At 34.0% G+C, this 25,789-nt stretch overlaps 6 protein-coding genes and 16 pseudogenes across 22 annotated transcripts, besides 1 other annotated feature; 12 read left to right on the top strand and 10 right to left on the bottom strand.

The window, feature by feature from the left end:
* Positions 1-1,919: 1,919 nt before the first annotated feature.
* Positions 1,920-25,789: part of a mobile genetic element that runs on past the window's edge.
* Positions 2,905-3,382, top strand: TVAGG3_1081720 (annotated as a pseudogene). Its single transcript has one exon. A coding segment is annotated over exon 1 (478 nt).
* On the top strand, positions 3,491-4,390 carry TVAGG3_1081710 (annotated as a pseudogene). The gene has a single exon. A coding segment is annotated over exon 1 (900 nt).
* On the top strand, positions 4,516-5,497 carry TVAGG3_1081700 (annotated as a pseudogene). The gene has a single exon. A coding segment is annotated over exon 1 (982 nt).
* On the top strand, positions 6,138-6,508 carry TVAGG3_1081690 (annotated as a pseudogene). Its single transcript has one exon. A coding segment is annotated over exon 1 (371 nt).
* Positions 6,862-7,694, top strand: TVAGG3_1081680 (annotated as a pseudogene). Its single transcript has one exon. A coding segment is annotated over exon 1 (833 nt).
* TVAGG3_1081670 (protein of unknown function, DUF4106 family) lies at positions 8,120-8,653 on the top strand (the record flags this gene model as incomplete). The annotated part of the gene is made up of 1 exon (XM_051256705.1): positions 8,120-8,653. One exon carries the CDS (start codon positions 8,120-8,122, stop codon positions 8,651-8,653), a length of 534 nt encoding a protein of 177 aa, XP_051076063.1.
* On the top strand, positions 9,632-10,468 carry TVAGG3_1081660 (annotated as a pseudogene). Its single transcript has one exon. A coding segment is annotated over exon 1 (837 nt).
* Positions 10,756-11,340, top strand: TVAGG3_1081650 (His-Me finger endonucleases family; the record flags this gene model as incomplete). Its single annotated transcript, XM_051256704.1, has 1 exon — positions 10,756-11,340. One exon carries the CDS (start codon positions 10,756-10,758, stop codon positions 11,338-11,340), a length of 585 nt encoding a protein of 194 aa, XP_051076062.1.
* Positions 11,384-11,803, top strand: TVAGG3_1081640 (annotated as a pseudogene). Its single transcript has one exon. A coding segment is annotated over exon 1 (420 nt).
* TVAGG3_1081630 lies at positions 11,819-11,975 on the bottom strand (annotated as a pseudogene). The gene has a single exon. A coding segment is annotated over exon 1 (157 nt).
* On the top strand, positions 12,498-13,185 carry TVAGG3_1081620 (annotated as a pseudogene). The gene has a single exon. A coding segment is annotated over exon 1 (688 nt).
* Positions 13,646-14,031, bottom strand: TVAGG3_1081610 (annotated as a pseudogene). Its single transcript has one exon. A coding segment is annotated over exon 1 (386 nt).
* Positions 16,087-16,999, bottom strand: TVAGG3_1081600 (annotated as a pseudogene). The gene has a single exon. A coding segment is annotated over exon 1 (913 nt).
* TVAGG3_1081590 lies at positions 17,354-17,922 on the bottom strand (annotated as a pseudogene). Its single transcript has one exon. A coding segment is annotated over exon 1 (569 nt).
* Positions 18,740-19,410, bottom strand: TVAGG3_1081580 (annotated as a pseudogene). Its single transcript has one exon. A coding segment is annotated over exon 1 (671 nt).
* On the bottom strand, positions 20,216-20,797 carry TVAGG3_1081570 (phage tail repeat-like family; the record flags this gene model as incomplete). The annotated part of the gene is made up of 1 exon (XM_051256703.1): positions 20,216-20,797. One exon carries the CDS (start codon positions 20,795-20,797, stop codon positions 20,216-20,218), a length of 582 nt encoding a protein of 193 aa, XP_051076061.1.
* On the bottom strand, positions 20,817-20,969 carry TVAGG3_1081560 (uncharacterized protein; the record flags this gene model as incomplete). The annotated part of the gene is made up of 1 exon (XM_051256702.1): positions 20,817-20,969. One exon carries the CDS (start codon positions 20,967-20,969, stop codon positions 20,817-20,819), a length of 153 nt encoding a protein of 50 aa, XP_051076060.1.
* TVAGG3_1081550 (uncharacterized protein) lies at positions 20,988-21,389 on the bottom strand (the record flags this gene model as incomplete). Its single annotated transcript, XM_051256701.1, has 1 exon — positions 20,988-21,389. The coding sequence occupies one exon, from the start codon at positions 21,387-21,389 to the stop codon at positions 20,988-20,990; it is 402 nt and encodes a 133-aa protein (XP_051076059.1).
* Positions 21,407-22,235, top strand: TVAGG3_1081540 (annotated as a pseudogene). The gene has a single exon. A coding segment is annotated over exon 1 (829 nt).
* TVAGG3_1081530 lies at positions 22,648-23,593 on the bottom strand (annotated as a pseudogene). Its single transcript has one exon. A coding segment is annotated over exon 1 (946 nt).
* On the top strand, positions 23,666-24,512 carry TVAGG3_1081520 (annotated as a pseudogene). The gene has a single exon. A coding segment is annotated over exon 1 (847 nt).
* Positions 24,778-25,017, bottom strand: TVAGG3_1081510 (uncharacterized protein; the record flags this gene model as incomplete). Its single annotated transcript, XM_051256700.1, has 1 exon — positions 24,778-25,017. One exon carries the CDS (start codon positions 25,015-25,017, stop codon positions 24,778-24,780), a length of 240 nt encoding a protein of 79 aa, XP_051076058.1.

Below are 25,789 nucleotides of genomic sequence, written 5' to 3'. Positions count from 1 at the left end.
AGCTTGATTTCACTGTAAGTAGAAAATAATTCAATATCAAGACGAATCAATGCAGTTTGAACGCGGATAATGAAATTTGTTATTGTCATAATTATTAACATTGAAATCGCGATATGCAGCTTTGAATGAGTGCGATTTAGATTAGTTATCATATTTTGGTTCTCAAATTTTGCAAATTACCTCAGACTTTTCAGAGGATTGAGTGGCAACTCAATCCTCTGAAATAGTCTGTGGTAATTTTTAGTCTCTACACTATTTCAATATAAGCTCCATTTTTAAACAGTTTTTAAAAATCGAGCATTGAAAAGTGTGATGAGACTTTAAAATTACAAATTTTATAACTTTAAATGGTCAAACACAACTGTATATTAGCTTCTAGAAAAAGGAATAAAATAAGAAATTCACACAAATTTGTGAGAACTCATTTAACTTTTTGAAAACTTCGATGCTTGAATTTTTTCCTCAATCAAAAAATGTTTTCTCACGAAATTTTTGATTAGAGATTTAATATGAAGAATTTGATTAATACTATATTAACTTAACGAATAACGGTTTTTTAAAAATTAGGGCAAAATTTAATAGGATAATATTGATCATTTAAATCACCCATCATTAAATATTTTTTTCTCACTCTTTTTGTATTTCAAAGTATCGTTAGATTTTCCGGAAAATATTTAATTGGTATTGTTATAAGAATCATAACAAAAAAAGTATTATACTATTGACTTGCTTCAAATTTTCAAAGTATCTCAAATTATATTTTCTCTCTCTATTTTATTTTGACTAATAATAAACCGTATTTATGGATTCATTACCAATTTTCAAGAAAATTCAAAAATTGAATGCAAAACAGGAGTTATCGTTATCGAAAATCCAAATGTTATTTTAAAAACAGAATATAAATTTCTTATAGAATTAGAATCTATTATTTTTAATAAGCCTTTCCATATCATTTTGGACTTTTAACGATAATTTTCGTATGGCCGAACCACACATCCATCAATCATGCAAGCTAAATTGAATTCAAATTGAATTTCGGCACCCATAATTAGAATATTCAATATTTCTGCGAATACAAATATATAGTTGCTACAATGCAATAATCAAATGAATCAGAAACCATATCGAAAAATTTCTTAAAACAATCCGAAAAGTGTTAGCAGTTCTGGGATTGCTGCCTCTCAAAAAATGAAGAGTATAGCTTCAATTTCCATAACTTTCTCATATCAGCTAAATTCAAGTAGGGTTGTTAGATTCCCGACGATAGGTGTCTTGGAAGATTTGCTTGGTGTCATCATAGTGTCTTTAAATCAAAAATTTTATTTTGGAGTTAGTTTTATTGATTTTTCAATAAAAAACATTTCTAAAACAAGAAAATAAAACGATAAAATATTTATATTTTATATAAGGATCTTATATATTTAAAATAAATATCATTTTATTTTTTTCATTGGTGTCTGTCAAACCATAATACACTATTCAAAAATTCAATGTGTCTTGCGGTTTCAAAAGACACCTTCAAATTGAACGATAGCACAGACACTATTGAATTTTACCCATTGTATTTAGTTTTTACCCTTTTTATTTTTAAGAATTAATGACTGAAACAGCCGTTTTGCTATGACCTCAATCACTTTTATTTATTATTTTAAATATTATTTAATTTTATTATTTGAATAGGCCAACTTATATTTGAGAAGCTCAATTTGAGACCACTTAATACATTGAAATATCATAAATATTGAAATATTAAAAAGTGTATTTCAAAATATTGAAATTATAAAAATTTATAACACTGAAATTGAGACAAATTAATAAATTCAATGTGTTTTTTTTTGAAATAACTCTCAAATATTATTTTTTTGTTTATTTAATGATGAATAAATATGATTGCTTTAGTCAATCATAAAAACAAAAAAAAAAAAAAAAAAAAAAAAAAAAAAAAAAAAGGTAGTGGGGCTTCCAGGCACTTCGTGCCTTCTAGCCCTGAAGATGTTTAGTATAAATGAAGTTTTTATTCGGAGGGCTTCCAGCCCTAAGAATTTTTCCCAAGACCCAAGAGGAGGACCGAACCCCAGCCGACCAGCCGTTGACTTTTTTGTCATGATTTCATCGTAAATGTTTTGTCATGATTTCATCGTAAATGTTTTGTCAAGACTTCTTCGTAAATGTTTTGTCAAACATGAACGTAAATGTTTTGTCAAGACTTCTTCGTAATGAGCGTAAATGACCCAAAAATAATGTTTATGTTAGAATGTTAGATCTAACACGTTTTCTAACATGTTTTCTAACATCGTAGAAAACTCATGATTTCTTCGTAAATGTTTTGTCGAAACTTCTTCATCGTAAATGTTTTGTCATGATTTCATCGTAAATGTTTTGTCATGATTTCATCGTAAATGTTTTGTCAAGACTTCTTCGTAAATGTTTTGTCAAACATGAACGTAAATGTTTTGTCAAGACTTCTTCGTAATGAGCGTAAATGACCCAAAAATAATGTTTATGTTAGAATGTTAGATCTAACACGTTTTCTAACATGTTTTCTAACATCGTAGAAAACTCATGATTTCTTCGTAAATGTTTTGTCGAAACTTCTTCATCGTAAATGTTTTGTCAAGACTTCTTCGTAATGAGCGTAAAGGACCCAAAAATATAATTTAGGGTAGAAGGTTAGATCTAACATTCTAACATAAACATTATTTTTTGGTGTAAATTTCATGATTTTCAAGAGTTTTCTACGATGTTAGAAAACATGTTAGAAAACATGTTAGATCTAACATTCTAACATAAAATATATTTTTGGTGTAAATTTCATGAAAATTCAAGAGGGTAGAAAACTCATGATTTCTTCGTAAATGTTTTGTCGAAACTTCTTCATCGTAAATGTTTTTAACTTCACTTAAAATGCCACGTAAGCTACGTAAGAATATACGTAAGAGGAAGAGAGCATTGAAACATCCAATAGTAAAACTAACACCACAACAACAGTTGCAACAACAAATTATGAATGACCCCACTATGTTGCAACAAATGTCAAGCAACCCTATGCTTTTAAACCGAGTTATTGGTGCACAGAGTGGAGGTTTAAGAGCGGCACTTTTAGCGAAAATGGCAGGCTATGGTGGAGCTGCAGACGGAACAGCCTATAACCCTCAAAGTCAAATGAATTTGAGTTCACTCAAAAATCAAATAACAGATGTCAAAAAGTCAAACATAGACATACAGAAACAAATAAGTGAAAACGAAAAGAAACTAGAATATGACAGACACACAAAGAAACTCAATGAGTTAAACGTAGAGAAAAAGAAGAAAGAAGAACAACTGAAAGAACTAAGTACAGAGGAATATGCGAAAAAAGTGTCAGAAAAAGCAGCAGAAGTAGCAAAAATGGAACAAGATGTCATAAATTTGAAAAACCATACTACTCGATATAAAGTACTGAAAGATGAAGAGATAAAACAAAAAGCCCTGAAGACATATATGGATAGCGATGAGTATAAAAAAGAAGTTGAAGCAACTGTAAAGGCAGAAAAACTTTTACAGTTGCAAAACCAAACCGTACAGTATGAAAACTTAGCACAAGAAAGTAAAAATAACGACGCAGCCATGCAAAAGGCAATGAAAAGCGCAGAATATATAAAAGCTAACAATGACTGGTTAGATGCCCAAGCCAACGCTAAAGCAGCCCAGCTTATAGGGTCAATAAGGACAAAAATACAGCGGATGAAGACAGTTCAAATGAAGCTTTAACAAATGCTGACTTTAAGAACGCTTTCGAAGCTCTTCATAGTAAGGTGAAACTAGTGAACGACTTCTCATCTGGAAAGAAACTGAAGTCTGAAGGTTTCGACAACGAGTTAAGAGAAGTAGCACAAAATATGACGAAAATAACAGATGCAGCAACGAGACAGGCAGTTCAAAGTGCCTATGACGCCGTTAGAGCAACTGTTGTGAAAAGTCAAGAAAAAGAGTTACAACAGACCAAAACAGACCTAGTAAATGCTTTCTTAAGAACGAAAAGTCAGGTAGGACATTACGCTGCAGATGGAACATATGTGCCAGCTGGTGGAACTTATATACCACCAAACCCTCCAAGAGAAGCACCTGCACCAGGACTACCTATGACATTTACATCGTCACATGGACACAGACACAGGCATGCACCAAAACCAACACAACAACCAACAGTTCAAAATCCAGCACAACAACAACAACAACCAACACAACAACCAACAGTTCAAAACCCTGCACAACAACAACCACAAACAGAGCAAGGACATAAAAGAAGTAGAGAACAAGGAAACCAAGAATTCTTAAAAATGCTTAAAGAAGAGTGTGGTTTCCCAGATACTGTTGACTTTAGTGACAGATATAAAGAAGCTATTGGAAAGTTCAAGGATGGAAATACTGACCCGAACCTATTTAGCTTTATGGCTCAGCACCAAAACGGATATAATCTCAAACCTGGAAAATACAAGCTCGCTAAGGGATATGATTTAATAGCATATCATCCAAATGACATGGATGAATTTACTCCGAGATATTTGATGTCAGAGCTAAATGACAATTCAACTTTCGTCATGAAACGCGTAAAAAATAGAGACGGAACGAAAGAACAAAAGCTTATGAATGCGGATGACGTAGATAGGGAAATTGTTGAAAACGGTCTCGGAATATATGAAATGCCAGCAGATGAGGTACAAGAAACTCCACAGGAAGAAATAGTTCAGATACAACCAGACATGGAAGAAATAGTTCAGCAACAACAGCTAGAAGAGCCTGAAGGAAACGAACAAGTCACTCCTTTGGAAACTAACTTCACAGAACTAGATGAAGATTTGGAACAGCCGAAAAATCTTGACCCTCAACAAGAGTATGCGGAGAATATGGAATATTTCCAAGAGTCTAAAAAAAATTCGGCTGACATAGTAGAAGAATATCGAAAAATGTTTGCCGACATACAAAAGACTCCAGCACCAGATGAAAATATTCAGCATAGAATGGAAGAACTGAAAAAAAATGTACACAAATACAACAACCCTTTTTACTTACGAGCATTTAACGTTCAATCTTCGGATGAACTCGGTGAAGATAAAAGGTTAAATTTCAAGAAAACATATAGAAATGAAACATTGTTTAAAGTTCATTCAGAACCTAACCAAGATGGAAACAAACCTACTTTTGTTTCTGCAGACGATGGAACTACAATGAGATGGGGTCATAAAGCTAACCCGGATAGGTGGTTCATAAACTTACAACCACAATTCCAAGAAGTTGTAGACGCAATGGAAGTCAATGGTGAACCAGATATAGCTGGTATTTTAAGCGCGGCTTTAATGCCATTGAAAGATATGAAACATGCAGATATTTTGGACCAGTATGAAATGAACATGGCTGATGGAAATATAACACCTGACGTTCTAGAACATTTATCTCAAAGAACTACACAGAACCATAGAGATGGTATATTTGGTGAAGAGTTTAGAAAGAAAGTTAGGGAGGGAAAGGAAGAGAACCTATTGTACATGACCTTGCAAACGAAAGTTTACAAAATGTCATAAAAACTTACTTTGCAGACAATGAACGAGAAGGGATGAATATTTAAGAAAACTCAAATGGACAGTACCAAATGAAATGTTAGTATTGAAAAACATGTTCCTTGACAAAATAAAACCAACTACAGAAATAAACGACGCAAGACTGAAAGATTGGGTAAAAGCTTTCCCATTCACAAAAGATATTTTGGTAACATGGAAAGAAAACCAGAATGGCTTACAAAAACATATATTTGGAAACGAGCATATTCCATATGGACAGGCACTGTTTGAAGAGCTTGAACCAGAAACTCAGGAAAGAGTCATGCAAACAATACGCGAAGACTCAAATACAAACTATGACAAACTCTTTCTAGGATATAGGTTACCTGAGATGGGCGACCAGAGCCAAAAGGCAAAAAGGACATGGGAAATTTGCAACATACTAGATGAACATAATGCAAAGATGCAACAACTTCAAGCAGAGGGCAATGAAGGAAAAAGAAGAGTTAAAAACTCAGTCAGGAAGAAAGTAAAGCTTGGTCCACGTGGGTTCTATTATGACATATAAATCCAACTATTCTATATTTTTACTCATATGAAATGTACGCCGCTCAGAATATAACGCCAACAGTTTTGGATGCTATGAATGGAAATGTTTCCGAATGGTATAACGAATGCGACAATGCCATTAGAAGGTCAGAAATAGTTCCTGGAACTTACGAATATACAACTGCTGTTTCTTATGGAAACGTAGGTGAGTTTGGAGAAGGTTCTTCAACAACAGTAGATATTGCTTGCGACAGGTTTCATATAATTTCTATTGACAACTCATTCTTATACGTGGAACAAGACATTGAAATAAAACCTTCTGCCAAGTTGTCTGACAAGAAAGGTTGCAATGGAATTTTCTATGTCGGATACCAATATGCTCCAGAAGTTTTCATGGGATATAAGATATATTCTAACTCTGACTTAGTTCAAACAGTAACATGGGCAAACTATGAATGGTTCGCTTTGAGAAACTCAGTACAACCACAAGCTAGAGAACAAACAGACCAGTATGCAACTATTGAGAAAATAAGAAGACTTGACCCTAACGTTCCAGGAGTTTATGTTGACCTTTCTGGACAAAATGCAGCAGCAGTAACCAAAGTAAAATTGAAACTTAGAGTTCCTTTGTCATCTTTCCTCATCTTCAGGTTTTTAAGATACTTGCCAAACTGGCAGGAAAATTTCTATCGAACTTACTCCAAGCAAAAATAACTTAGTCATTGCACCAACACAAGACCCATTCACTCTTACAGAAGTAGTGGGAACAAATAAAATGTCATTCGCCGACTTTTGCAAAAACAAAGTTGACTTAGACTTTGGTTTCTCAAACCTCAACACTGAAGTAAACTATTATTTCAATGCTGCTGGAGATGCTTGGGACCCAGTTAAGTTCACATGCGAAAAATTTGAATGCAAGAGAATAGAAAGCAGACTTGCAGTCTATATGTTGGACCCAGATATTTCAAATGCTTTAGCTGCCAAATATATTGCAGTTCCACTTATGTTCCCTATACACCAAATATCTGTCAAAGACTTTGCAGGTGAAGTTGGAAACCAAAGTGCTGACCCAGGTGCAAGAACAGATATTGCCTTAACAACTGCAATGAAACATGCAGATACTATGTTTGTACTGTTCAGACGAACTATAAATGACTATTCTTGCTTCTACAACCCTGGTATTAAATACCATATAAACATTAGATGGCAAATACTATCCAAGAGAAGAATATTCCACAGTTGAAGATATGAGGTCATACAACTTGACATTAGATGCTATGAACTTTAACAACAACTTCACAACAACCATTAACCCTGAAATGCAAAGTTCTATTATGCCATATGTGAAAGTATGGACCCATACAGGAGCTCAAAAAACTCAATATACAAATGGAGACCGTTCAAACTTTTGGCTTGGCATTCCATTTGCTGACTCAGAAGACTTTATGGGTGGTATTTCAACTTTGGTACAGTTCAAATACAATATACTGGTGACAGAGACGGTCCAGATGAATTGAAAGCAAAGAAGTTTACAAAACCAATAGCACTTTTCACGGAAGATGCTCTTTTGAAGATTCGTTCGATGAAACCTGCTGGAGCTCCTCAGATTGGCATAACGACAGCTTCCATCGAGCAGATTTTGGCAGCAGGTCAGTAAGTTGTTCTTGAACTGACTTCTCTCCGTCAAATATTGACAGTACGCCAGTTTTGATATAATATTGTATTATAAACTTACCTTTAGAAATATCGGTCAGTTTTGTTGTTATATTTTTGTCTGCTTCAAGAACTTTCACCATCTCGGTTATACCAACTTTCTTTGCTTTATGAAAATATTTTGGTTCAGCAAAGACTGCTATTCTATAACATTTACCATTGTTTGTATTAAAGAACTATTCTGTCAATGTATTTGTATTGTTTGTGTGTGTAAACTTTGTTTTGCTTCAATTCGAAGAGATACTCAAATACGTCCATCTTTTTATTCTAAGTAAAATGTCATTCCGAAAAATAGAAGCGTGAGTGTTTCAAAAGGTTTAATGGCGGTGGCAGATGTGAAGTTAAATTCACCAACTCAAACAAACAGTCAAAGTGTTGTTGTCAATGTCAAAGACAGAGATGTTGAAGTGGGGAAACCATACGAAGACGAAGATGGTATAACAATAGTTCCTGTAAAAGAACCAACATATCCTGAAGTTAGCAGAGACTTAAGTTCTGTTGCAGATATTCGAAACGACTACCAACAACTTAAAGACAAACTTAAAACTCAGGAGAAGATTTGTCAAGCTTTAGGTATAATGTTAAACTTGGTCGAACACAACCCTGTAAAAGTGAACTCATATGTCATTGCACCTCATGAAGTTTTGAAAGAACTATTGAAACTTTTGACAGAGGCAGACGATATAAACATCAAAGAAATAGAACCCGACGTTAGTTGCTGTGGTGTTTCATATAATGTCATTGACAAGATATACGTTATGAAAGGAGGTGAAACGTTGAACTTAAAATATAGTTTCCCAGACGTCATAAAAATATTTGACGACCACAACATTTCATTAAAATTTAGTTGCTAAGTAAATGGCAGAAGACATAGTGGTTTATACTATTACGACTAAAAACCCTGAGTCATATAATTCTATAACAACAAACTTACAAAGTCCTCAAGGACGATATTGTAAACTGACCTTAAACACGATGACGACTAAAGCCTGTTTTGCTCTTTTGACACCAGAAGATTTTATTGTTGTGAATGGTAAAAAATACTCCTTTGAAGATACTTACTCAGATATACCACCAACAGGTTTTGTTGACTTATTTAATACTTTAAGGACGGATGTAACATGTGCTGCAACTAGAGCAGGTTTCATTATGTTTGGATGTCCGACTGAGTTTAGTATAAACGATATGAGCTATAATACAAAACTTATATCTGGTTTTTACTACCAACAATTTCCTATAACAGGAAAAGGTGTCATACAAGGAATGTCTGTTCCATTGACTTTAAGTACACCTATTTTATATATTGTTTCAAACTTAGGTTCAAAGTGCTATTCGAATGTCGACAGAAACTACTATGACCAAAAGATACTCATGCGTTATAAACAACACTTTCTCTGCTGGTTTGCCTATTGTTCATTCGAATGCAGAGTTTTCAGCTTTAGTAAACTCAAACACTTTAGCAAACATAAACTTAACCTTAGTTGACGCAAACTTTGTTCCTGTAAAACTTTTATGTCCTATGTATTTGTCAATGACGGCAGAAAGTTTTCGAATTGGAAGATGCAACTGGTGAAAGTATTGTACTACAAGAACAACTTCAACAACAAATAGCTCAAGAACAACAAATGCAACAAATGGAACAACAAAGTCAAGAATAAAAATAATATTTTTTTTATTTTTATAAAAATGTACAGAATAGATGTTTCAGATTTTTATGACTTCCAAGCATTCAGAAATATGTGTCCATTTCGAGACTATAACAAAGCAGTCGAGAATTTGAAACGTTTAGTCATTTATGTCGACTCTGCCCCAGAATGTTATGTCATGAAAGAATGGGATGTTGTCTTTAACAAACCAAGAGCAACAATAGTTTCAGAACAAGAATGTAGACAGAAACTTAAGAAATAAAAGTCGTACAAGTTGGCATGAAGATGTTAGATGCTTGGGATATCTTATTGTCAAAGTTAGAAGATTTTTCAGTTCGAGGTATAAAGTTCTATACACCTTCTCCAACCTTCTATTCTATCTTCACTGGATATAAATACGAACAAGTAGAATGGAAAGAAAATATTATAGAAGCTTGGTTAGACCATGTCAAAGAAATTATATGCAATGGAAACGAAAAGGTTTATGAGTATATCTTATGTTGGTTTGCAAACATCTTACAACATCCAAGTGCTAAAAAATGAAACTGCTCTCATTGTAATTGGAAAACAAGGAACAGGTAAGAACACTTTCTTTACAGATATCTTATGCAAACTGTTAGAGGGCTATTCGAACCCGAATATGACAAACTTAGAAAACATCTGCGGTAAATTTAACTCTTCAATAGAGAATATGAAACTTATAGTATGTAACGAACTTCAAAGTATAGATACAACAAAGGTTTTAAACTCAGATGCTTTGAAGAGTCTTATAACAGACAAAGTTGGAGTTGTTGAAAGAAAATATAAAGACCAAAGAGTTTGTGAAAATGTTGCAAATTTCATCATGGTTTCAAACAACGCCGTTCCGATGAAGTTAGAAAGTTCTGACAGAAGATATGTAGTTGTCAGAACGTCAGAAGCTCATATGCAAGATACAGAATATTTTGACGACTTAGCAGAAACTTTAACACCTAACTTTTACAACCACTTGTTCTCATATTTCATGACATTAGATATTTCTAAGTTCAATCCAAGACAAATTCCATATACCGAAGAGAGACAAACATTGTTAGAAGCAAACAAGAGTGTATATGAACTGTTCATAGAAGAAAGCAACTTTGAGTGTTTAGATGAAAGGTCTTTATATGATGAATATAAACAATATTGTCAAGAATATGGTTATATGGCAGCTTCTAAACGAACATTCTTGGCAAATGTCAAAAGTCTTTTAGACATACAGAACGGCGTATATACAAAGAAAAATTTTTCTGAGTAAATTTTAAAAAAAATATTTTTTTATTTTATTTGAAATGTACGCTGAGTTTGTTGGAAAAGACTGTTGGAAAACTTGTTTGTTAGATGAGAAATATGAAATTCACTGTTGTGAGTCATTTGAAGTCAGAAACAAAAAGACAAAAAGAGTTTTAAGCGAATGTGAGCGAAATGACGGATATACTAAGATGAGGATTGGTGGAAAACACTATCTTAAACATGTTGTCATTGCAACTCATTTTATACCGAACCCTAACAATTTACCTTTTGTAGACCATATAAACCATATAAGAAACGACAATAGACTTGAAAACTTGCGTTGGGTTACTCGTTCTGAAAACAATAAGAACAAAAGCAAATTTAGAGATATTGTATTCGAATTTGTCGACGAACTAGAAGATGAAACAATTGAAATTACAGACTATGGTAAGCATACGTTTGAGTTTTACTACTATAGCGAAGAACAAGACTCTTTCTACTTTTATACCGGCGTAAACTATAGAAAATTACAAGTATATTTTACTAAGGCAGGCTATGCTTATGTAAACGCTAGAGATACAGATGGAAAATACGTTCAAATACTTCTTAACAAATTCAAGAAGCTATATGGCATACCATTTTAAAACATTTTTTTAAAAAAAAATATTTTTTTATCCGATAGAAAAGATGGCAAAATTCATCTCAGTAAACAAGTACATGTCAGGACTTAAAGAAGAACTAGACCCATTCACATATTTGAATGTTTACTTCTACCATTTTGAAAAGTCTTCATTCGACAAAGTTGGAACATCGAACCAGTTAAGTTTGCTATTGTGACTAAAAATGGTGCGAAATTTGAAGACTTAGACATAGAAGGTTTGTTAGCAGTCAAAGAAAATTTTGACAGAAGGTTTTCAAACCTTAAAGAAGGCAAAGCATACAAACTTGTTATACCTTATGAACCAAAGAAAGCAGACGACTATGAATATTATGAGTCTAAGATAGTTGAAGTTTCAAGGTAAATTGGGTAAAAAGATTTTAGAGTCTAAGCCAGTGTTTGCCCCTAAAGAGGAAGAGAACATTGACATTGACCCAGAAATGTTCTAAAAATAAAATTTTATTTTACATGTCATATCTCACCTTCTCTGGAACTGGTTCAGGTTCTTTCTTCTCTTCTACTTTCTTTTCTTTCTTTTCTTTCTTTTCTCTCTTCTTTCTTCTTTTCTGGTGGAGTTATGTCAAACTTCTCAGAACCATATTTATGTAAAAGTTCTTTGTCCTTTAATAGCTCTTCTATTCTGTTTTCTATTTCATCTTCAAGAACAGCGCATGTGCCTTCTTTGCATTCTAAGAACTTTTGTTGGACTTCATCTTTCCAATCGGCGTCATCTCTGTCAACAAGTCTGTCATTGACAAATTTTAAGACTGCTCTGCTTAATGTTTTATGGTTCTTGTCATATTCCCAGAAACAGAACTTTAGAACAAATTCACCTTTCTTGTTTACACTATGTAAGATTTTATGGTCGACAGATGTTTTGCTGTCAAAAAGTTTGTCTCGAATATAGATAGCGAAATCGCTAGACATTTTCTTAAAGATAAAAATTTTAATTTTCTAAAAATATGTTAGAAAAAAGTTTGCTGACATTGACAAAAAATTTGAGAATGTTTTAAACAAGAACAAGAGGAAGTTAGAAAATGCTCAGATAAAACCCATACATGAAAAGTTCTTATTTGCTCAGAATGTTATAACAGGTCTAATTGCACCACCTGGGTCGGGTTAAGACTTTCACTTATCTTAAAAATGGCTGCACAACAACAAGAACTAGATGAGAAGAACCCATTCTATGAGTTAGTTGTTATTTGTAGTACTTCTGTCAATTTGACCAAACCGGTCAATTCGTTCAAAGATATTATAAAGAAGTCTAAGTTAGTATGTATAAAGGATACTGAGTTGTTAGATTGGATAAAGAAGTACCAAAGAAGAGTTTTGAAGTATAATGCTATAAATGAGTTATATAAATTCGAAGTTTAAAGACCCAAATGAGGGAAATGCAGAGAATATTAGAGAAGAAACACTTCAGAAACAAACAGAAAGAGATAGAATACATTTCAAGAAATTGCAATCTTATTTGGAAAACGTACCCTCATAGATGTCTTCTTATCTTAGATGACTTTGCTTCTCATCCTTGTTAAAGAACAGAGAACAAGACATGTGTCGAATTCTTAAGAAACTTAGGCACTTTAACATTTCAGTTGTCATTGTGTACAGACAGCCAGAGTTTAAGTAAGGATGTAAAAGAGAATACTTACTGACATTATACTTTTCCCTGGATTGTCCGAAGACGATTTCATGGAACTTATGAAAGAGTCCATGGCAGGTAAGTTTGACAGACATGAACTCTGGAGAAGTATAAAGTCATACAAGACCTACTTCTTTCAGAATTCATATCTACGCAAACAAAGTTCAAATTGTAAAAAGTCAAGCGTAAAAAATAAAGAGTTTAGTCTTAGTCTGTTGTGGTGCTGGGGCTGTCGGTTCTTCTGGCTTTGGAAGACATTCAGGAAGAGGAACGTCGGACATTCGTTTGTGTCCTGTCGGATGGAAGAACTTTTTCTGTCGGAAGGAAGAACTTTTCCTGTTGGAAGGAAATTTTTTTCCTGTCTGAAGGAAAAACTTTTTCTGAAGTTCGACCAAAAAGTTCTCAATTTTCGAAAATTTGAATGGTTTACGGACGAACAACTGGAAAAATTTTTCCAGTTGTCAGGAAATTTTTTTCCAGTTGGATGGAAGGACTTGGAATGTCGGAAGGAAGGACTTGGAATGTCTGAAGGAAGGACTTGGAATGTCTGAAGGAAGAACTTGGAATGCCAGAAGGATTTGACAAGACAATTTACATTATAGAGCTACCTGAGTCATCTGAAGTCAAGCTTGAAAAATAAAGAGTTCATTTACTCTGCTTGTTTGAAGTTGTCAAAATACTCTGTTATTTTTTCCTTTAACAATGACAAATCTTCTTTGAAGGTAAGAATTGTACAACCTTTAATATCATAGTGTGTTTGAGGTAACGTATCTTGAACTATTTGTTTCACATCTTCATTTGGGCTCATTGAAATCGGTAAGTTTTCGCGATAGAACCAGTTTCTGTCAGATTTGTAAATCTTAGCAAGGTCGTAAAAGCTTTTGTTGTTTCTTCTGACTAAATGCAACATAACCATATCTTTATCTTCTTCATTTTCCATCTCTTCAGTATAAATCATATACTTATAGTTCTTTTCCTTTCCTTTTGGTACCGAACGTGGTATTCTTTTCTGAATGCTTTTGTCTTTTGCTTCAATGACTTCATCTTTTGCATGAAGTTTCTTTTCCATCTCTTCACGTTCTTGTCTATGAATTTCATCTAACATCATGAAAATATAACAAGCATAACGAGGTGAAGCCCACATTGCTACGGCATTTACTAAAAGTCTATGAACATAATATCCTTTCAAATTTATTGGCAAATTCTTACGATTTTCATACGGAATCTCATTCCTCGGTTTTCCGAGGGAAGCAAACATATGAGGAAATTCTTCTAAAAGTTCTTTTGTCTGTTGGTTTTCAAACCAATGATATGCTTGCTTTGTAGAACGAAGAGCGTTCAAAATACTTTGCATCTGGTACATATCGTCTTTGACTGAACGAATGAGACGTAACTGTTTGTTAAACTGTATGTACTCATATTCTTCATTTATAGCTTCATGGACTATAACTGTTGTTGTGTTCTCTGTTGTTGACATATCTGTCTTTACATACAAAATAAAAAAATAAATAAAAATAAAACTAACTTTATTTTTTCTATCTTAAGGAAATTCATGATTTTTGTTGCTGAATTCAATAAAAATAATGTTTAGGTGAAGAGGTGAAGCCCACATTGCTACAGCATTTACAAGAAGTCTATGTACATAATATCCTCTCAAACCGTTTGGCAATTTTTTACGATTTTCATGAGTTTTAGGCAAGACGATTTTTTACCTACTCGCTGTTCTTTTACGATTTTCATAGAGTTTTGGCGACCCGCGGTTTTCTACCGGTCGCAAACATATGAGAAATTTCGCTCAAAAGTTCTTGTGTGCTTTGGTTCCTAAACCAGTCTTTAGGAAGCTTAGTATCTGGAGCAAAACATGCTGTCAAAATACTTTGCATTTGGTACATATCGTCTTTGACTTTCACAAAAGACCAAAAAATAAACGCTTTACATGTATTTTTCAGCAACTTCGTCAAATAATTTTATAGCACTATCTATCTCATCTACTTCAAACGTTTCTTTACCTTTCGTGGGAGCACCATACATTTTCTAAACTTTTCAAGTAGTTCTGTTTCAGCAGCTCTCATATCATTAACAAACACAACCTTAACTCTATTGACTATACTGTCATATCTTTGAGTTATATTAAATGTTCTTCCTATCTTATATCTCTTTGTATTGAAGTCCTTTGGTTTCTGAACGATGTAAAGTAAGCCTTCACTGCAACGTTCCGTATCGAATGAACCATATGTTATGAAATTATATCCAACAACTGGGTCAATCCAGAACAAAACTACTGGTATAAGACTTTTGTCGATGAGATATGCTCTTGTTCCATAGAATCTTACCGATATCATAAGCTCAGGATTTTTTGTCAAAATTTTCTGAGTAGAAGCATTTTTAACCCAGTCGTGGGATGTTTTCTTTTCAGATAGTGTTAAAATGTCTGACAAAGAATATTTTTTGTATTTCTTTGAGTATCTTACGTTTAAATCACCTATTCTAACTATTTTGGTCTCATTGTCTATCTTTCTAACTGTTTCAAACTCAATGTTTAACATTTTCTGTTCTTACATACAAAATAAAAAAATAAAAAAAATAAAACTAACTTTTTTTTCTATCTTAAGGAAATTCATGATTTTCATACGGAATCTCTATCTCGGTTTTTCGAGGGTAGCAATCTTATGAGGAAATTCATGAAATTTGGTCATTTTTCAGCAAAAATAATGTTTATGTTAGAATGTTAGATCTAACCTCTTTTCTAACCTCTTTTCTAACATGGTCTAAAACACACAAAACTCATGAAATTTCATACGGAATTCAGCAAAAATAATGTTTATGTTAGAATGTTAGATCTAACCTGTTTTCTAACCTCTTTTCTAACATGGTCTAAAACACACAAAACTCATGAAATTTCATACGGAATTCAGTAAAAATAATGTTTATGTTAGAATGTTAGATCTAACCTCTTTTCTAACCTCTTTTCTAACATGGTCTAAAACACACAAAACTCATGAAATTTCATACGGAATTCAGCAAAAATAATGTTTATGTTAGAATGTTAGATCTAACCTGTTTTCTAACCTCTTTTCTACCCCAGTTATTTTATAAGCGTTTTACATGGTAAACGTTATGAATTCGTGAGACTTTAAACAGTTTTGTAGCTTCTATTTCTTCGCTGAGGATATCGAATGTTTTAACTATGCCGAAAGTCTCTTTATATTTCTTCTTGACATCAGATAGAAGGAAATCTTCTGCTGTTGGATAGTTTTTGTTCAGAAATTCTAACATGTTCATTTTATCTTCTGCTGGTTTCTCTACTTCTTTCTTTAAATCTGCATAGTCGTTTCTCATTCTTCTATCTCTTTGACGGAGTAGTTATATTTCCTCATTGCTGCCTTACATTTTGAACATTGCGGGTTCATTTTAGCATTGTACATTGAAATTTGTCCTGCAAGTACAACTAAAGCGTCAATGGTTTTCTTTAACTCAAAACATGCAGGTTTTATCTGTTCGTTCCATACTTTACCTCTTCTATCTTTATCTCTTATCTGCCATACACATTCAGCAACTAACGAAACAAAGTTGTCGTAGGTCTTAAACTCCCCAGATTTATATATGTCAGAGATGTTCTTATATACCATATCGCAGTCTTTGTCCATAACCTTATGGTTGCAATGAAATCCTAGAAACTCATAGTTTACCTTACGAATGAACTTCTTTATTTCTACGAGTCAGTCAGTCCGACTTCTATTTCATCGAATTCTGGAATAGTGAGTTTTTGTTGTGGATTTCAGGCAATTTGGGTAGATGGTCGATGAGGTCCTGCATGTCGTAAAGATACTGTTCATTTGTTTTCATCTTTCGCACTACAGTCTAAATCTCCTTGGAGAAGTTCCTGCTTTATCTTCTGGATTTCTGTTTCAAAAGTATATGAAGAAGGAATGAAGCTTTTCATCTCTACTAACATTGAAGTTGGGTTCATGACTAACGAGTTTGGTGCTGTTGTTGCTAACATGTTCTTACAATAAAAATAAAAAAATATTTTTTTAAAAAAACTAACTTTATTTTTTATGTTTTTGTGAAAGTGTCAAAACTCATGAATTTCATGAGTTTTCTACGATGTTAGAAAACGTGTTAGAAAACGTGTTAGATCTAACATTCTAACATAAAATATATTTTTTGGTCGTTTACACTCATTACGAAGAAGAAGTCTTAACAAAACATTTACGATGAAGAAGTTTCGACAAAACATTTACGATGAAATTCATGAAAATTCATGAAAATTCAAGAGGTTAGAAAAGAGGTTAGAAAAGAGGTTAGATCTAACCTTCTACCCTAAATTATATTTTTGCCGAAAAAAATGGTTCATTTACTCACAATATTTTTGTACAAAACGACCCCAAACTTTTAACTTCTTTTCTGCAGCTTCTAATGCTATCTTAGCGAGTTCATATTCTCTAAATTCTCTCTTTAAATCTTCTTGTTCCCATTGGTCTAGTTCGTATGGCGAGTCTCTATAACCAGAACATATCTCACGTTCATGTTCTATTTGTTTTTCATGCATTTTTCTAACTTCTTCTTCGAACAAAGGTTTAGCATTCTCTACTGTATCTTCAAGTTCTTCTTCATCTAATTTCTCATGAACTTTCTTGTCTATGGAGTCCAGAATTTTTCCAACTGCTATACAATATTTTGGAGAAGCCCACATTGCTATATAGTTTACAAGTCTTGGGTCTACATACGTTCCTCTAACCTGTTTGATTTCATCAGGAATTCCTGCATGAACTGTGTATAAAAAGCAACCCGCGGAATTCCGCGGTTGGTATATTCTTCACAAAATGCCTCAAAATACTCTTCCCAGGACTTATTTTCCAACAACCTTCTAAAGTCTTTCCTAAACTGCTGACACATCTTTGTTGCATTTATATAACCATCCTTGTCTCTACGTAAGACTTCAATACCGTTGTAAGTGCCTTTTGTGAATGTTTCGCCATTAGATTTGTTCGTGAACGTTTTTGCTTCGACTGTCATACTGTTCTTACAATAAAAATAAAAAAATATTTTTTGGTGGGACGTCGGACATTCGTTTGTGGCTTAACCGTCGGACCACAACGATAAAAATCTCGACAAAACATATACGATGAAGAAGTCTTGACAAAACATATACGATGAAGTCTTAACAAAAAATATACGATGAAATCTATTTCCTGTGTTGTTGTCAAAATGTCATGTTGTCACACTTTTTCAGAGAAGTTAAAATGACCGAGTGACATGGTGACACCTTCAGTAAACATCTCATTTTAACTCACTTTTTTTCTATCTTAAGGAAATTCATGAAAATTCACCTGTTGAACTTTGTATAAAAAGCAACCCGCCGAATTCCGCGGGTTGGTATATTCTTCACAAAATGCTTGTTTTGAGGTCGAGCCACTTTTGGCTCCACCGTATTCTTTCAACCAAAAACTCATTTTTGTCGAATTCAGCACAAAATTCATGAAAATTCAAGAGGTTAGAAAACAGGTTAGAAAACAGGTTAGATCTAACCTTCTACCCTAAAATATATTTTTCAATACTTTTTCAGCACTTTCCGTAGTTATATATGAAAGACAATTCGAGATAAAAGTCATAGTACAATGGAATAATATGTTGCACACCGTTTGTTGTGAACCAAACTTGAAAGTCAGAGAAACTGTTACTAGGTGGTTCGTAGAATTTAGAAGCAAAGTCATAAAAGTCCTTACCAATACAAAGAAAACTATTGTTGCTTGAACTGAAACTTGCATGACACATAACATTTTGAGGGTCGAACACGTTTCTATAAACTGTCAAATCTGCTGGTGGAAGTATAAATTTAAAAGGACCGTCAGGTGGTAATGGTTCGTTCTGGTTTAGTAACCGAAGAAATTGTGCCCAAGAACGTTTGTCTACTTGCCAAAATAAAAACTGTGTATCTCTTGGAGGGTTAATTTCAATCTTTTGAAATGAAACGGTGGAGTTCATCTTATCGTATTCTAGTTTCAGATAGTATGTTCCGTTTAGTAAAGAGTCGTATTTTTCTTGAAATTCCCAATAGTATTTGTTTATTTGAGTTTGAAAGTCATTTAGAGTTTTCTCAAGACTTTCGTCTGAACGAACCGTAAAGATTCTCATTTCGTCAAATTTGTCTATTAGACCATCATCACCTTTATACTGACCATGAAAATCTACTGCGAACATAAATGCGTTAGTTCTATTTGAAAACAAAACTCTTCTAAATCCTATTGCCTTTGCTTCTGAAGGACTTTGAAGCCAACGAATTGGATAGTCAAACTTGTATGTTCGGGATGAAATTTCTTCATCTGATACAGTCCTACCGGCATTTGTAAAGATATAGTCTAACGGTTTTGTATCTGCTACTTTTGTTCTTTGTTTTTCAACCTGAAACATTTAATATATGTAAAAATATATTGTTTTAAAATGGTATGCCATTTCATATTTCTCATCTAACAAACATGTTGTCTGACTGCTTGACGGTTAGGTTGGTACCATTCGAACTTGACACTTGCAATTCCTTCAATTGCATTCAAAATGTCTGAGTCGGAGTCAACCATTTGTTCTCTCTTTGTAGTCTTGAAAGCGTCAAGAAGTTTTGCGGCTGTTGTGACATTGCCATTTGCATAGTATATATGACCGTCCAAATCTGTTATGGTTAGTCTGAGATTGTATCCTTTCTTATTTCCGTCTTGTATGGCAGCAAGTACACCCATGAAGCCTTCTTTGTTCTTTCCTTCGTCAAAGTTTACTGTAAAGGTTCGACCAGATGTAATTTGACTTCTAACTTCACGATACTTCTCATATGCATATCTTGTTCTTTCCATGGGAGCATGTGCGTCTTCACCTTTTCCTTTTTTCCTTCTCAAAGGATGCAATTGTTCGTCATGTTTCCAGTAGAATCTGGCAAAACCGTCGTGTCCTTCAACTTTGAGGTTCACTAACATCGAAAGGCATGTCCATAGACGTTCTTCTTCTAACTCTAATCTGTTTGGATAATTGGCACGTGCTGTTTCCAAATCCATTTCGTAGCGAAGACCAGACAATTTGTCATAGACTTTTATGGGTCTTCCCTTCCTATATTTAAACTTCTTCGAAACTCTCCAACCATATCTTTCTAACTCTGCTTTTATTCTAGCAGACCTTCTGTCCATTCTATATGGGGGCATTTTTATAAAAATAAAAAAATATGTTTTTTTCTTTACTTTACATAACCACCTGCTGCCATAAGTCTTTGACGCCAACCCATACCAGCTAATGAAGGTTGACTTTTAGTATTGAAACTAAACTTTGTTTTTGGTTTATCTTCAGTTTTTGGTTTTTCTTCTTCTATCGGTTTTTCGTCACTTTTCGGTTCCTCTGACTTTACCTCACTTGCAGGTATGGTTGTGTCGTCAACATCTTCGTAAATATCATATGCCATTTGTTTTTGTTTTCCTTTCAACTTTTTGTGTTTGTTGTAAAGTTTAGAATATTTCGACTCTAAGTCAATGAGATGTTCTATAATGAACTGTTGGTCAGTGAAATAAACTTTTCCATCTGTTGTCTCTTTAGTTCCTTCAGACTTCAATATTTTATTTGTGAGAGTCTGTTTCTTTTTTGAGATACTTGCCGTTCCATTTCTATGAAAAGTGACTTTATAGTTAGGGTTTGTATTTCCAGACCTGGCACTTTCTATTATTGAATTTTTCTCTTCATCTGTAAGTTCTTTGACAGGTTTTGACAATGGTTCTGAACTTTTTGTTTGTGGTGTCAAATCTACCGTTTCAACTTCTTCGGTCATTTCATCTCAGTAAAAAATTTTAGTTTGGTTTGTTTTCAACTGGTTGTTGTTGTTTTTTAAGTCGGTCTAAAACTTCCTGAGGTATAGGAAGAACTTGACAAACACGTTGTGTAACTGCTGGAAGTCGACAAATCCATCTTGAACCCATTTGTCTCAATGCTGTATTGTTCATTTCATCTCAGTAAAAACTTTACATTCCCCAAGTTTGAGGTGGTTGCGGTTGGTTATTGTTTACCCACTGTTGTGCATGGTTATATCCTCTGTTAAAGAATCTTTCACCTTGGTCCATATAGTGTCCTGCTTGGTTATAGTAGTCATTTGCTTTGTTATAATAGTTTCCTGCTTGTCTTCCTACATTGTCCATCCATCCTTGAACTTTTCCTCTTGTTTCAGGATTTGGAATAAGATTTGCTGCATCTCGTGCTACATCCCAACCTTTCTGTACAGTTTGTATAATAGGTTGTGCTTTCTCTTTAAGTATACCTAATGTACTCAAAATCTTCCTTCCAACTCCAAATACACCTCTGGCTATTGTTCCCACTGCGGGCAAAAATCTGGATGCAACTCCTGCTAATGCGCCAAATAAACCCATTTCTTATGGGTTAAAAAATGACGAATCCAAACAAGGACCCCTATGTTTCTAAGGCAACAAAAAAGCACTCATGATAAAAATCTTTAGTTCAACACCAAATGCTTGGTTTATGGATATCTTGGAAAACATTCCGAGGTATAGAGAAGATGGACCACCATACTGGCTAATATTTGTCGGTCAAAACACAAGATACTGTGAAGCCATACCATTACAGTCCAAAAATATTTTAGATATCTTAGCAGCTTTGACAATATTCGTTGACAAATACCATCCAACAAAACTGACATCTGACTGTGAAAGTTCTTTCAAATCAGATGATGTAAAAAACTATCTGCGTTCAAAAAATGTAAACCAATATTTCATTGTCGACCAAAACCATTCTGCTCTTGGTGTCATTGACGTTGTATAAAAATGTTAAGAGACTTAAACCAACCACAAGGTGGTGAAGCAAATGAAATGTCATATGACGACAAATATAGACACTTCTCCATGGCAAAGATGAGACAAGTTTTAAATATTTACAATAGCCGTAAACAAAAAGGTTTGGGAAACCACTCCCCCGAAGAAATGAAAAACAACCCTGACTTAGAGAAAGACTATATATTTAATAATTTAGTCAAAAGAGACAAACAAGAAAGAATGCCGGGCTTCAAACTTAGAAAGGCGACAAAGTAAAAATAGAAATACCTAAACGCGACCCATATGAAAATACTATTGACTATGACAACAATGGGAACCCGACAGGTACTCACATTCGTGTTCGTAAAAAAGAAGAAAGTATACAAGAGAATATTATGAAGTTTTAGGCAAACATGGCAAAATGTACACACTGCAAGCAGAAGATAAAACTACTATTGTCAGACCTCGTTTCAAACTTGTCAAAGTTCAAGGTGGTATACTTTCAAAGACAGTTCCTAACAAATATAAGACAACTCCTGACGAATATGCTAAAGAAGTTGAAAATGACGACTAAGCAATTCTATACCATGCGTAAACTGTCATGTAAGGTGGCATGTAGTCTTTACTTTGTCCCGTTGTTTGCGTATATCCTGAAACGAAATGTGTATGGTTCCTTCTCCCTGAGTGTCATCCCAGTAACAATTTATAGCAAACTTAACGTCGTCTTTAACATCATATCCTTTACCTTTTGTCATTCCTGACCAATCCCAATATTTATGCTTATGCCAACCTGCTTGAGATGTACTTAAATCTATGTAGTGACTGTGTGCAGGTAAATTTTCACCTGAAATCGTTTTACTTCCACCTGTTTCCTTTGAAGAGTTTGCACAATACAAAAACCTGTCGACTATTTGAGTCCAAGTTCCAAAACCAAGTACTACTTCTGGTCTGGTAGAGTTCATTGACGTATAAATAGAACCTATAGGATATACTGTTTGAAGTATTTCTGTCTTTAATGTTTGAAGCTCTGTTTTGTCTGCTTTTTTATATAACTTTTCTTCAAGTTCATTTACGTCAGAGATGCTATGTCTATGATATTTTTGTGGGTATGTTCCTTCTGTCCATGCGAAAATACGTTCTTTTGTTGCATCTACATATCCTTTTATCCATGTCGAGTCTGCTTTTGTATTCCTTAACTCTGTAACACCTTTCTCAAGCTCTTTCAACTGTTGTCCATCTTCCATTAAACCTCTGGTATGACTTGAAACCGTTTGTGCCAACATATCTACAGTTTCTTTGTCGGCTTTAAGGTCTAAACATCCTGAAACCCATCCTGTATCGGCTTTCGTTTTTAAAATCTTTGTTGTCCGTTCATGGTACCAGTCAACCCTTTCTTTAATTTCATTGTCTTTTTCATCCACATATTCCTTATATGCCTTCTTCACTAACGCACTAGCCACACATGCTAACTCATCGTCAACATATGTTTTATCTGCTTTCTTTTCAACATCCTCTTTCGTTGCATAAGCTTTGTTAGCTCTTTCTTCTTCTTTTGCTATTGCATCGTCTACATACTCTTTGTCAGCTTTGTTGTCAACATCTGCTTTCAAAAGAAGTTCAGATATAGGTTTCTCGTTTAAAGTTCCTTTTGTTGGATTTATACAGACAGTATGGTTCTTATTGTCTTGAAACAGAAACTCATCTGTCATTGGGTTTAATGTCAGTTTTAAGTTTCCTTCTTTCAATGACTCAGATATCTTAGAATAGTTTGAAAAGTTTGTTGTGTTCTTATTTAGAGCTTGCATAATGAGTTGTCGGTTGTGTTGTATTTCTCTCATAGACGCTGTTTCATTTGACATTTTTATTCTAGATAAAATATGCTTCCAATAGAAAAAGAAAATTCAAGAGTTGCTACAACTAAACCATTAGATGAACTTTTTACGAATGTCGGTCAAAAGTTTGAGACAGAGACCGTAAAGCATGAAGGCTATCGTTTTGACTACCCATTAAGATGGTTAAGAGACCCATCTGTCACAAAAGCTATTGGCTTTCGTAGAATGAAGTTCATTTCAGAAGCCATACATGGTTTCCCATTTACAGTCGGTTTTGAAGTTCGATACTATAACAAAGAAAAACGTACGTATGAGAAATTTGAACAGGGAAAACTTTTACAAGTTAGTTTGCTTGTAAACTTAGAAACAACTCTTCAAGCTTTTCAAGAAAAAATAAACGATATCTATCTCGAATATGCAAACCAGTATAACATTGACGAAGGAGAGTACCATCTCGATATTATATATGACAGGAAAAATGCAACTGTTAAAATCATAAAATAGAAGACCTTGGAGAAAACGTTTATATTTCTACAAAATATAACAACTTGGCATGGCATAGATTTTTGAGGATGTTAAATCAGCCTGCATGGTATCCAGTACACCCGGACTATTATGAAGTCGAAAACCCTAATGGAACATATGAAAATGTTTTCGACCCAGATGCTATTATAGTTCATGCTTCATTTTCTGGTGCACAAAACTCTTTTTTATGCTTGGCAAATGACTTTTACGAAAAACCTACAAAGTTATATGAACCGCCGAGTGGAAGTATTTCAGACTTTCAAGTATGGTTTACAACAGATGGAAGAAAGAGAATAATTCCATTATACCATGCGTTTTACTTAGAACTTAGTTTATATACAACTACTATCGAACGGTAAAAATATAATTTTTTAATACGGTTGAGGTGTTGGATTTGGTTGCCAACTAGACTGTGGTGCAGGTTCAGGCTGTTGTATAACAGGAGCTTGCTCTTCTGGTTCAGGGTCTTTAGGTATAATACCAACAAACTGACCTACTCTTTTACCAATATTTTTGACTCCGTTCCATACTCCTCTTCCGACAGATTTTATTCCATTCCATATACCTCTTCCAACATTTCGAAAGAAGTTTCCAATACTACTGAAGAAACCCATTTTACTATATGTAAAAATCTAATGTCCGCCTAGTCTCTTACGTTTCCTGTTGAGTTCCATAGCATTCTTTAACTGGAGCTCATACATTCTGTTTCTCCTCTGGTAGAAAACATATTCTGGGTCAACTCCTGTGTTCGCGTCATCTGCATAAAGTTGTTTATATCCCACTTCAGGGTTTGTATAAAACTCTTTCCATCTCATATTTGCATACCATGGTGGCAAACCTAACGCAGCGTCATTTGACATGGCAGTTTGCATTTGTACATCTGTTGGCACTTGACATAGTTTGCCATTGCAGTTTGTATTCTAACTTCATTTGGAATATTCGCTGGGTTTGGTTGTCCAGGTTGCTGTGCATTCGCTAAGTTCTGTGCGTCCATTTAATATTAGATAAAAATATCTCTTACGAGTACATATACTGAACATTTGCAGGCATTGGTTCATCTTCATATTCTCTGTACTTTTCTGCCACGTCAAATAAATAAATGACACAATGGAAAAAACCTAAAACAAGTAGTCCTATTTCAAACCACATTTACTTACTAATAAAATTTCTTTGTTATGACACTTTCTCCGGTTTATAGGACCTCTCTCATATTCTATCTTGTCATATCTAAACTCATAGTCATGTATGTCCTCTAACCATCTCATAACGGTTTCCAAACCACTTTTATCGGATGTAAAGTAAAAGCATGGATGGTTATGTAAAACGTCTAAAGTTTCTAAAGAGTCTCTCAAGTCCAGTCTACTTGGTATTGAAAATCCATGTGTTATAGAACGGCGGGTCCACTATAAAGAAAACATTTTCCTTGTCTTTATATTTTTCATACAACTCTGTCCAACGACATCTCACAAACTCTATACCCTCAATATATTTTTCTATGTCCTCTTTGAAAACATTTGTATAGTTAAGATATAAAACGTTTGACATAAGTGTTTCAATGTCATGAACTCTTATAGAACCACTATATAATAGTCTAGCAGATATACTATCCCAGTCTATATATTCTGCTTTTTTCAAAACCTCTCT

This window comes from Trichomonas vaginalis (genome assembly GCF_026262505.1).
Source record: "Trichomonas vaginalis G3 chromosome Unknown ctg_156, whole genome shotgun sequence".
Classification (NCBI taxonomy): Eukaryota; Parabasalia; order Trichomonadida; family Trichomonadidae; genus Trichomonas; species Trichomonas vaginalis.
This window is presented reverse-complemented; position numbering and strand designations above follow the sequence as displayed.